Source organism: Lithobates pipiens, unplaced genomic scaffold (assembly GCF_037356315.1).
Source record: "Lithobates pipiens isolate NorthernLeopardFrog02 unplaced genomic scaffold, aLitPip1_a1.2 Scaffold_27, whole genome shotgun sequence".
Lineage (NCBI taxonomy): Eukaryota > Metazoa > Chordata > Amphibia > Anura > Ranidae > Lithobates > Lithobates pipiens.
This window is the reverse complement of record NW_027507788.1, coordinates 98,356,751-98,369,440: the sequence shown is the minus strand read 5'-3', so window position 1 is coordinate 98,369,440 and position 12,690 is coordinate 98,356,751. Positions and strand designations below refer to the sequence as shown.

Genomic DNA, 12,690 nt, shown 5'->3' with positions numbered 1-12,690 from the left:
GAGATGGTATTGGAAGCCATCAGCTGACGGAGGAGGAGGAGGAGGAGGAGGAGGAGGAGGAGGAGGAGGAGGAGGAGACTGAGGGGTAGAAAAATAGATTTGGGCCTCGTCGGCATAGAGATGGTATTGGAAGCCATCAGCTGACGGAGGAGGAGGAGGAGGAGGAGGAGGAGGAGACTGAGGGGTAGAAAAATAGATTTGGGCCTCGTCGGCATAGAGATGGTATTGGAAGCCATCAGCTGACGGAGGAGGAGGAGGAGGAGGAGGAGGAGACTGAGGGGTAGAAAAATAGATTTGGGCCTCGTCGGCATAGAGATGGTATTGGAAGCCATCAGCTGAGGAGGAGGAGGAGGAGGAGGAGGAGGAGGAGACTGAGGGGGAGGAGGAGGAGGAGGAGGAGACGGAGGAGGAGACTGAGGGGGAGGAGGAGGAGGAGACGGAGGAGGAGACTGAGGGGGAGGAGGAGGAGACTGAGGGGGAGGAGGAGGAGGAGGAGGAGGAGGAGGAGGAGGAGGAGGAGGAGGAGACTGAGGGGGAGGAGGAGACGGAGGAGGAGACTGAGGGGGAGGAGGAGGAGGAGGAGGAGGAGACGGAGGAGGAGACTGAGGAGGAGGAGACGGAGGAGGAGACTGAGGGGGAGGAGGAGGAGGAGGAGACTGAGGAGGAGGAGGAGGAGGAGGAGGAGGAGGAGGAGGAGACTGAGGGGGAGGAGGAGGAGGAGGAGGAGGAGACTGAGGGGGAGGAGGAGGAGACTGAGGGGGAGGAGGAGGAGGAGACTGAGGGGGAGGAGGAGGAGGAGACTGAGGGGGAGGAGGAGACTGAGGGGGAGGAGGAGGAGGAGGAGGAGGAGGAGGAGGAGGAGGAGGAGGAGGAGGAGACTGAGGGGTAGAAAAATAGATTTGGGCCTCGTCGGCATAGAGATGGTATTGGAAGCCATCAGCTGACGGAGGAGGAGGAGGAGGAGGAGACTGAGGGGTAGAAAAATAGATTTGGGCCTCGTCGGCATAGAGATGGTATTGGAAGCCATCAGCTGACGGAGGAGGAGGAGGAGGAGGAGGAGGAGGAGGAGGAGACTGAGGGGTAGAAAAATAGATTTGGGCCTCGTCGGCATAGAGATGGTATTGGAAGCCATCAGCTGACGGAGGAGGAGGAGGAGGAGGAGGAGGAGGAGGAGGAGGAGGAGGAGGAGGAGGAGGAGGAGGAGGAGACTGAGGGGTAGAAAAATAGATTTGGGCCTCGTCGGCATAGAGATGGTATTGGAAGCCATCAGCTGACGGAGGAGGAGGAGGAGGAGGAGGAGGAGGAGGAGGAGGAGACTGAGGGGTAGAAAAATAGATTTGGGCCTCGTCGGCATAGAGATGGTATTGGAAGCCATCAGCTGACGGAGGAGGAGGAGGAGGAGACTGAGGGGTAGAAAAATAGATTTGGGCCTCGTCGGCATAGAGATGGTATTGGAAGCCATCAGCTGACGGAGGAGGAGGAGGAGGAGGAGGAGGAGGAGGAGGAGGAGGAGGAGGAGGAGGAGGAGGAGGAGAAAAATAGATTTGGGCCTCGTCGGCATAGAGATGGTATTGGAAGCCATCAGCTGACGGAGGAGGAGGAGGAGACTGAGGGGTAGGAGGAGGAGACTGAGGGGTAGGAGGAGGAGACTGAGGGGTAGGAGGAGGAGACTGAGGGGTAGGAGGAGGAGACTGAGGGGTAGGAGGAGGAGACTGAGGGGTAGGAGGAGGAGACTGAGGGGTAGGAGGAGGAGACTGAGGGGTAGGAGGAGGAGACTGAGGAGTAGGAGGAGGAGACTGAGGAGTAGGAGGAGGAGACTGAGGGGTAGGAGGAGGAGACTGAGGAGACGGAGACTGAGGGGTAGGAGGAGGAGACTGAGGAGACGGAGACTGAGGGGTAGGAGGAGGAGACTGAGGAGACGGAGACTGAGGGGTAGGAGGAGGAGACTGAGGAGACGGAGACTGAGGGGTAGGAGGAGGAGACTGAGGAGACGGAGACTGAGGGGTAGGAGACGGAGACTGAGGGGTAGGAGGAGGTGACTGAGGAGGAGGAGGAGACTGAGGAGGAGACTGAGGAGGAGACTGAGGAGGAGGAGGAGACTGAGGAGGAGGAGGAGACTGAGGAGGAGGAGGAGACTGAGGAGGAGGAGGAGACTGAGGAGGAGGAGGAGACTGAGGAGGAGGAGGAGACTGAGGAGGAGGAGGAGACTGAGGAGGAGGAGGAGACTGAGGAGGAGGAGGAGACTGAGGAGGAGGAGGAGACTGAGGAGGAGGAGGAGACTGAGGAGGAGGAGGAGACTGAGGAGGAGGAGGAGACTGAGGAGGAGGAGGAGACTGAGGAGGAGGAGGAGACTGAGGAGGAGGAGGAGACTGAGGAGGAGGAGACTGAGGAGGAGGAGACTGAGGGGTAGGAGGAGGAGACTGAGGAGACGGAGACTGAGGGGTAGGAGGAGGAGACTGAGGAGACGGAGACTGAGGAGGAGGAGGAGGAGGAGACTGAGGAGACGGAGACTGAGGAGGAGGAGGAGGAGGAGACTGAGGAGACGGAGACTGAGGAGGAGGAGGAGGAGGAGACTGAGGAGGAGACTGAGGAGGAGGAGGAGGAGGAGGAGGAGGAGGAGGAGACTGAGGAGGAGGAGGAGGAGAGATGAAGTAGAATTGTAAGCAACACTAAAAAGGTGTGGTTGGATAAGTAGAAAGAAAACCAGTGAAGAGTACAATCGCAGAGACCAAAAGGTGTGGAGTTTTGAGGAGGAGGGGGTGGTCAACTGTATCAAAGGGCAGCAGAAAGGTCCAGGAGTAGGAGTACAGAATAGTGTCCATTGGTTTTGACCCGTTAGTAGATTTAGAAGAGCAGTTTCTGTGAAGCGTTGACTAAATCCAAACTGAAGTGGACCAGGAAGCCCATTCTCGGCAAGGTGGTCACTCAGTTGGTTGTAGACAGATGTTCAAGGAGTTTGGATTTAAAAAGGGGAGCAAGCAGATGGGGCGTAGGTTGTTAAGATTGGTTGAGTCCAGTGAGGGCTTTTTAAGTATTGGGCTGACTATTGCATTGACAAGGGAACCTACAGCCCTCCTCCCTAATGTAAAATGTACTGTGACATACTGAAGCAGAGCATAACCCCCTTCCCTTCAGAGACTGGGCTGCAGGGCAGTATTCCAACATAAGGACCCAAAACGCACCTCCAAGATGACCACTGCCTTGCTAAAGAAGCTGAGGGTAAAGGTGATGGACTGGCCAACCATGTGTCCAGACCTAAAGCCTATTGAGCATCTGTGGGGCATCTTCAAAACGGAAGGTGGAGGAGCACAAGGTCTCCAACATCCACCAGTTCCATGATGTCGTCATGGAGTGGAAGAAGACTCCAGTGGCAACCTGCGATGCTCTGCTGAACTTCATGCCCAAGCGATTTTAAAGCAGCACTGGATAAAATGGTGGGCACACAATATATTGAAACTTTGGGCCCAATTTGGGCATTTTCACTTGGGGATGTACTCACTTTTGTTGCCAGCAGTTTAGACATTAATGGCTGTGTGTTATTTTAAAAAGAGGACAAAAAAAAAAAAAGTACACTGTTATGCAAGCTGTACACTCACTACTTTACCATTGTAGCAAAGCAATTTCTTCAGCGTTCTCACAAGAAAAGATATAATAAAAATATATGTGTGCATCTCTCTTTCTCACACACACACTTCCGCCTAGGGAGCACGCATCAAAGGCAGGCTGCTTCTACTGTGATTATTCGCAGCAGAAGCCAATCTGCAAGTTCCGGGCTATAGCTGTCTGCCAGCACTCGCCAATCGTTAGGCAGAGACACAGGCAGAGCTTCGTGCTGAATAAAATCCATCACTTCCCTTAGTAAAAGCGCCTAACACCTTGCTCAAAAAACAGACTAGGCAGTTAACGCTTTGATCGCCCTAGATGTTTAACCCCTTCCCAGCCAGTGTCATTAGTACAGTGACAGTGCATATTTTTAGCACTGATCACTATATTAGGGTCACTGGTTCCCACAAAGTGTCGGTATGTCTGCCACAATATTGCAGTCGTGCTATAAGTCGCTGATAGCCACCATCATTTTTTATTTTTTTTTCCAAAATCGGGTTGCTGTACAAAAATTCTTAAAGCGGAGCTACACCCTAAAGTGGAACTTCCGCTCATTGGAACCCTCCCCCCCTCCAGCGCCACAATTGGCACCCACCTCCGGCGTAGATTCTGCAGAATCTACACCCCTTTCCGAAGGTCCCCCGCTGCCTGCTGGGAAACACACGGATCCCAGAGACAGCGGGGACCATCCTTATTGCGCAGCGCGACTCGCGCATGCGCAGTAGGGAACCGGGAAATGAAGCCGCAAGGCTCCACTTCCTGATTCCCATACCCAAGATGGCGGCGGCAGCACCCGAGAGACGATCGAGAGATCGGCTTCGGGTGCCGACATCGCAGGCGCGCTGGGCGGGTAAGTGTCATTATTTTAAAAGTCAGCAGCTGCAGTATTTGTAGCTGCTGGCTTAAAAAAAAATAAAATAAAAATAAAATCAATAAGACATCCGTACAATCATAAGCATGATTTTCTGAGGAAGGGCATGATCCATAATAGCCCAAAACTGTTATATCATGATTGCACTGATGTCTTTTTGATGAGTTTTTTTCCTAAATAAAATAATTTTTGTGCAGCAATCCCATTTGAACACTATCTTTAAGCCTGTGGGAAGGCTTAATTGCTAAGCACAATCTACTGTGACTGACATACATATCTATCGTGCAAAAAAAAAGAAGAAGACGTAGTGGTGATCAAATACCACAAAAAGAAATCTGTATTTGTGGGAAAATAGACAAATTTTTATTTGGGTACAGCGCTGCATGATTGCACAACTGTCAGTTGAAGTAGCGCAGTGCTGTATTGCAAAATAATAGCCTGGTCGTGAGGGGGGGGGGGGGGGGTTAAAGCTTCTGGAGGTCGGGTGGTTAATTTCCACCAGGTAGACGTGCACATTGTGCATATGTCCAAAAACACAACTTTTTCGTAGAAAAGCCATTTACTCAGCTTCTCATTTAGCAGATTCCCAAACTTCCGGTCAGGGAGCATGCACACTAGTGATTGCAAAGGATATTGTTTATTTAAAATAAAAGAGGTTATACTTACCTGCTCTACGCAATGGTATTGTACAGAGTGAATTCTTAACTCCTCTTCTGTAATCCCGCCACCAATGCTCTCTGCTCCTTCTTACAAGTGCCCTCTCAGCAAGCCATGGTAGGTTGTGGGTATTTTTTTTTACTTTAATGCATAGAAGTAAAAATGCTTAGACTGTAGGACCACTTTAACAGCATGGTCACACGAAAGCCTCAATTTATATGTCCCATCAAGACGAGCACCATCAAAAGAAAGCTCATGCATACACATGAGTACGGCGTTTATTCTGATCCTTCCACCCGCATCAGCTGCAGTCCAGGGTGGGAATGCGTGCACAAGGGTGACTACAGCAGACCCCCTGGGGATCCTGCAAGGGAAAGTAGCCACCCTAAAAACAGAATGGGGATGGAATTTCAAAGGGAGAATATCCCAAAGCATTATAGAGATTGATTTCCTCATTCTCAGCTGCTGAATAGAACAGCAGGGAACAAAAGTATAAGCTCTTAAGAGACATTAAAGTGAACCATGGGCCTAACATTAGGAAAAAAGAAGTTCACTTTTAGAATTAATTTTTTAATTTTTTTGTATTTGCTATAGCAATAATTATTATTATTTTTTTATTTTATTTTTTACAGATAATTCTATTTATTAAGGAAACATCACAAGGAATCATGTGCTTGGCGCGACAAGCAAGAGGATCTGAGGCAGCTATACCGTGGTCAGATGGGCAAGCCTTTTTCAGCTACATGAATGATTCTGGGCTGCAGTCCAGAAGAGCCCACATCAAGGGCAGACCATCCCAAATCCACATTTCCCAGAGCTGAACAATTGTCAGCACATCACCCCGGGTCAATAAATTCCCAAGACTTGCTCACTTTATACTGTATAGGAGACTATTCAGAATTTTCAGTAAAAAACGTATTCACGTTATTGCTGTAACATTTACACAAAAGAGTCATTTTTGTTTGCCTCCTGCACTTTATGTTGATTATTTTAGAACATCTGATCTGTATCTTGGGAAATAGAATTATCCTCCCCTGCCAAAACTGAACGCCAGGAAACCTAAAAAGCTTCCCTTGCATTGGGGCTGTGGCTGCACTCTGAGGCATTGAGTACAGCAGTTTTACCAGCCAATCCTCAGCTCCTGTAGGCTCCATTGCATTGCTTAACTGGTCCCTGCAGTCTCTTCTTACCAATGTTCAGGTTATTTAAAGTTCTCTGACATCATCATGGTTGATGCAGGGATCATAGGCTTGCATTTGACCCAAGGACATCAAGAAACAGTCCACCACCAGAGCATGGGGGAGCACCGCCTGCCAGGGAGCGAAGGATCATGCAAGTACAGTGCATCCGGAAAGTATTCACAGCGCTTCACTTTTTCCACATTTTGTTATGTTACAGCCTTAGTTCAAAATGGATTAAATTCATTATTTTCCTCAAAATTCTACAAACATTCACAAAGCGCTGGGCGACTCACGCATGCGCAATAGGAAACGGGCAGTAAAGCCGCAAGGCTCCACTGCCTGTTTCCCTTAGTTGAAATGGTGGCGTCGGGACACGAGAGTCGAGAGACGGGTTGGCCAACATCGCGGGCGCCCTGGACAGGTAAGTCTGCTTATTAAAAGTCAGCAGCTACAGTGTTTGCAGCTGCTGACTTTAAAAAAAAATGTTTTTTAAAGCTGGCCCTCCTCTTTAATACAGTAAAATGAGCTCTTGGTGAACAAAAAGCATTACCAATGGACCAGTAAATTTAGGTTCTGGGCTCCTTTACACTTGATTGGCCCTCAGAAGAGCAATCTATGGTCGATCACTTTTTAGAGGGCATTTGATAGGTGGAGAGGTAGTGATATGTCACATTTCTCACCACCTGTTTTAAACCCTAAAGGTCCACAGCACCGTGCCACAAATGCAAGCATTGCAAGCAGTTGCAGCAGTCCAACTGAACCAGTCATGCTTGTACTGTCCTCGAAATGCAACAACGGGGGAAAAAAAATAATATGCTCACAAAGTATTATGGCCACGGCCTCTGTATACACCAGCATGGCTGCCTTTGCAGCTTAGGGAGAATAGTAAAAACACAGCTCAATCACATGTTTTTACCCCCATCACAAATGTAAACTAAGCCTAACTGAGCTGCAACAAAACCAAGGATGATGACTACTCACAGAGGTACAATATTTAAAGCGGTGATCCAGTTGTTTAAGTTTAAGTTTATTAACCACTTCAATACCAGGCACTTATACACCTTCCTGCCCAGATGAATTTTGAGCTTTCAGCTCTGTCGCACTTTGAATGACAATTGCGCGGTCATGCTACACTGTACCCAAGCTAAATTTTTATAATTTTGTTCCCACAAATAGAGCTTTCTTTTGGTGGTATTTGATCACCTCTGGGATTTTTATTTTCTGCTAAACAAATAAAAAAAGGCCAAACATTTTGAAAAAAAAATTTTTTGTTTCAGTTACAAAACTTTGTTTTCTCCTTCACTGATGGGCACTGACGGGGCCGCAGTGACTGGCAATGATAAGGTGGCACTGATGGGCACCAATGAGGTGGCATCAATGAAGTGGCACTGATAGATGGCAATGATATGCGACACAGGTGGCACGGATGGCCATGGATAGGCGGCACGGCTGGGCATTGTAGTGTACAGTATTGTATAGCGATGGATGCCAATCAGTGATGCCCATTGTGGGCACTGACTGGCATCGCTGGTGGTCTAGAGGGGCATACCTGTTGCTGGGCATCCCTGGTGGTCCAGTGAGGGCATCCTCAGGGGGGGGGGGGGAACAGCACAGACCCCCCCCGCCAGAGGAGCAGCCGATCGGCTCTCCTCTACTCGCGTCTGACAGACGCGAGTGAGGAAAAGCCGATCACCGGCTCTTCCTATTTACACTGTGATCAGCCGTGATTGGACACGGCTGATCACATGGTAAAGAGTCTCCGTCAGAGACTCTTTATGGAGATCGTAGTTGCGGTGTGTCAGACTGACACCCCGCAACAACGATCGCCACGATGCGTACCCCTGCCTTCAGCTGTGTGGTATAAGGGCCTGTCTGATTGCATACACATTGAAGGTGTTTAGATTTGGCCTCATAATGTGTGGTTTTTGGTAGATCTGGGGGAGATCCATAGAGGAGAATTGTATGGTGTATGGCCAGCATAAGATCAAAAAATGTTACCGCTGGAGTTGTGTTGATTAGTGGCATGCATTTGTATTCAGCCCCCTTTACTGATATCCCCAACTAAAATCTAGTGGAACCGATTGCCTTCAAAAGTCATATAATTAGTAGAGTCCACCTGTGTGTAATTTAATTGCAGTATAAATACAAATACAGCTATTCTGTGAAGCCTACAGAGATCAGAAAACCTTAGTAAGCAAATAGCATCATGAAGACTAAAAAGAACACACCAGACAGGTCAGGGATAAAGTTGTGCAAAAGTTTAAAGCAGGGTTAGGCTATATAAAAAATAAAATAAACCAACACAACCCAAGCGTTGAATATCTCATGGCGCACTGTTTATTCCATCATCTAAGTATGCCACAACTGCAAACATACCAAGACACGGCCATCCACTTAAACTGACAGGCAAGGAGAGCATTAATAAGAGAAACAGCCAAGAGACCCATGGTATCTCTGGAGGAGTTGCAGAGATCCACAGCTCAGGTGGGAGAATCTGTCCACAGGACAACTATTAGTCGTGCACTCCACAAATCTGTCCTTTATGGAAGAGCGGCAAGAAGAAAGCCATTGTTGAAAGAAAGCCATAGGAAGTTCCAGTTTGCGAGAAGCCATGTGGGGGACACAGCAAACATGTGGAAGAAGGTGCTCTGGTCAGATAAAACCAAAATTGAACTTTTTGGCCTAAAAGAAAAACACAATGTGTGGAGGAAAATTAACACTGCACATCATCCCTGAACACACCATCCCCACCATGAAACATGGTGGTGGTAGCATGTTGTGGGGATGCTTTGCTTCAGCAGAAACAGGAAAGCTGGTCAGAGTTGATGGGAAGATGAATGGAGCCAAAATACAGGACAATCTTAGAAGAAAACCCCTTAGGAGCAGGGGTCAGCAACCAGTAGATCGCAGCCAGGCGACTGGTAGATCACAGTCTGGGCTTGCTGACCCGCCATCTCAGAGCATCAGAGTGCCATGCAGAGGGACTATTTGTAAAAGTTGAAGTTGTAGTAGGGAGCAAGAGCCGCATAAACCGATGCTTCCTCTGTAGTGCTGGCTCCTGTCCAAACGCACTCCATTTCTTATCCTGGCTAGCGGTCTCCAGAGTGGTGCCAGTAGCAGGAAAGGACATCTTCAAGTCAGTGTAAAGCAATACACTGGGCATAATAGTGTAGGGCTACTTTCACACTGATGTGCTGTTTACCCACACCACAGGTGCAGTGTACCTGCAGCTTTACTGTGTATTTGCTGTACTTAAACATAGGCTTCTATTATATCCTGTAGGTTTGATGCCCTCTGAGTGCAGTTTTGGTGCGCTTTCAAAATTGCACCACACCTGCAGGATATAATAAAAGTCTAAGGCAAAGCACAGCTAACCCAGAAAGGTTGCAGATACACTGCACCAGAAGTCCAGGTAAACAGCAGCACATTAGTGTGAAAGCAGCCTTATAGGGGGCTCAGAACAGTAAGGGTTCATTTACATTTGCAGTTTGGGAGTTGGGAAAATCCCATAGTTAAGACGTCCTTTTTTTCCACCTGACCAACCGCACCCCCTTTAGCTGCAGGATCCAGGGGTGTACACATCACAGCTACAGCAAGAGTTATACACCCTGTCATGGCTGGCGAGTGTAGCACCTGCAAAGCATGACCCATTCAAGCGAATAAGGCCACTCTGCAAATGCCCTGCAATATTGTGCAGTACAGCAAACAAGGGGTTAAAGCAGTAATCAATTTGGAGTTAGCCATGAATGAGGGACTTGGTTTCATCTCTCACTCCAGCAAGTTCAGGGATAACTAATATGTGTTGCACAATTGTGGTTTACGTACATAAGCACATCCTACACCCCAAGAAGTTAGAAGTTACAAATACTGCAGCTGCTGACTTTTAATAATCGGACACTTACCTGTCCCAGGGTCCTGCAATGCGGGGGAATGAAGTCCCCCCTCGTTCCCCGTGCCGCCGTCATTCTTACTGTGGGCACCCGGCTGAGGCTTCACAGCCGGGCACGCGCGAGTGGCGCAGAGCACCGTAATACGTCGCAGTGTCATCTGGGACACGTGACAGGTCCCAGATGACTGTGCGGCACGAGGGGAAGTGATGTCACCAGCCCGGGCAATGAAGAAGGAAGACTACGAGGGTCCCCCTAGCAACAGGCATTTAGAGAGGAGTAAAAAAAAAAAAAAATTTTATTTTTTGGTGGCAACACCACTTTAAAAAGTGTATGAAGGAGTGCTTGACAGTTACACTTTGACGTGAATGCGCTACCAGTCTGCAGACAAGCTAATTCATAGGTGGTGGCGTTACATCCTAATCTCCACCCACTGTGCAATGCAACCTGTTAAAGTTTTGTCCACTGCAAACCGTGTTAGCTCAGATATCTTCTAGTTGTTATCTTGGACTTCAGATGAATAAGCCTTTATATTGTGAAGATCTGAGAGTGGCGGTGGTAGAGTAGTTCAGTAAAAATAGGCTGGTCATTGCTAAAAACACCTAGTACACAAAATGCGTGCTGTCAGCTCACTACAGTATACAGGTGCAGAACCCATTTCATGCAGGTCAACAGGTATTTTTCTGTATTTACAGGGTCTTTAACCGCCACCAGCATACGGCATACATCGGCAACAGCAATGGGTTTTACAGTGATGGGAGTGTGCAAATTTCACAAGCCAACTGTGACAGGCTTTCAGGTAGAGGTAAACATGTGACTGTCCCACAGATTATAAAATGAAGCCCGTCCCAAAACATTCCCCGGTTCCTCTACCCCAGCTTCTGGGCCTAGGACCCGCATGGCAGATGTTGCTGGGTAGAGGGAAGACAGACAACAAAATCTACTTGTTGATCTCACCTTGCTACTAGGAACTCAGAAGCAATATGGATTTTGTCATTTCTGATTTCTACTGTCAAGAAGAAGCTAATGGAGCACAATTTGTTAAAAAAAACAGAGAGGTAGATGGATGTAAATGGACAAACATCTGTTTACATTCACCTGCCCACAGACTTGCATGGCTTTTCCAATCAGATCCACCTGAAAATGGATAAGTGGTCCTGATCAGAAAGAGCAAGTGAAAGTAAACTTGCTGGTAATTTTGGGATGATGGCTACCAACAGCTGTAGATCAATAAAATGTACTATTGCTAAAAAAATTCTCCCCTCACCTCTCAGCCCCTGCCTATCTGCTACTGTCATCTGGTATGTGCTGGAAGACAAAACGCAGCTCTTTTCTGGCACATTAGTCACTGTGTTTGTGCAGCATGAAAGTACAGAATACTCTTGGGTATATTAAAGATGCTAGATTTTCTAGAATTTCACAAACACATACAAATCCCACAAATGGACAACATAAGAGGGAGAAAAACAAAAATTGTATTCAGCTGCAAAAATGTCCTTACCGATGTCACTGGAGATGGGGACATCTTGAATCAGGCACTTGATTGCAGTTGCCCACTTCTCTGCAATAGACTGATTTTGTTCATAGTTGGAGGCCTCATCCACTCTAAAAGTGTGAACCAACCTTTGGCGAGCGCGTGTAGAGCCCATTGCAACCTTTTTCTTCTTCATCGGATAGGAATAAATAGAAAAATAGGCAAAAACATCATTTGTGCCACGACTCCGTAGTGTGTGGCATCCCACCATGTCCATAATGGGAAGCACTGTTCGATGGTCATCTTCAGGTTTGGGCACCAGTCTCTGAATATGAAGCCCTGTTTGGGTCAGACTGAGTGCATAACGAATGCCTTTGGATGGGTAGACACCAAATTCTCCATGAAGCAAGGTGTCTGATGCCTGACGATATGTTGTGGACATTTTCCGTTGGTGGTATGGAAGTCACTAGCTGTGATCTTACCATACAATGGCACAAGTGTATAAAACTTGGTGCGAAAATGCATAAAGGCAAACAGAAGGAAACAATAAAAAAATCCCCAAAAGAGGAACAAAACTAGCTTTATCTAACTATCATTTTGTCAAAAAAGGCAAAAAAAAGGAGGTAAAACCACCATAGCAAAAGATTGCATATTTCAGTAGTAATATATGTCTGTAAAACAAGGGTCACACTCCAAACCGTCTTCAAATTTCCTCACTTCTAGATGATGAAACTCCAGAGTCAAGCTTTAGATCTTCCTCCTGTGGGCGAAAAAAAAAAAAAAAAAAAAAAAAAAAAAAAAAAAAACATATCAAATCAAGACAAAAGAATTCAATTATTAAAACAGAATTTATTGAAACTGAAGGCAAAAATTAGGCTTGCAACAGAAGTGCCTGTCCTGTAAGCAAAGAGAAGGCAGAAGGAAGACACCGATGTGGGCTTAAAGAAAGGAGAAAATTCATGGTCCACAGAACAGTGCGGGGATTCTCAGCCGTATTCACAAGGCCAGGTAGAAGGG

The 12,690-nt window shown here is 47.5% G+C and overlaps 1 protein-coding gene across 1 annotated transcript in view; it reads right to left on the bottom strand.

Annotated features, from left to right (window-relative positions):
* Positions 1–12,690, bottom strand: part of SPHK2 (sphingosine kinase 2) — an 82,588-nt gene that overhangs the window by 56,902 nt on the left and 12,996 nt on the right. The window contains exon 2 of the mRNA XM_077457264.1: positions 11,701–12,433. Coding sequence (XP_077313390.1) covers positions 11,701–12,115 — 415 coding nt within the window. The 5' untranslated portion in view covers positions 12,116–12,433. The remainder of the gene's footprint in view (positions 1–11,700; positions 12,434–12,690) is intronic.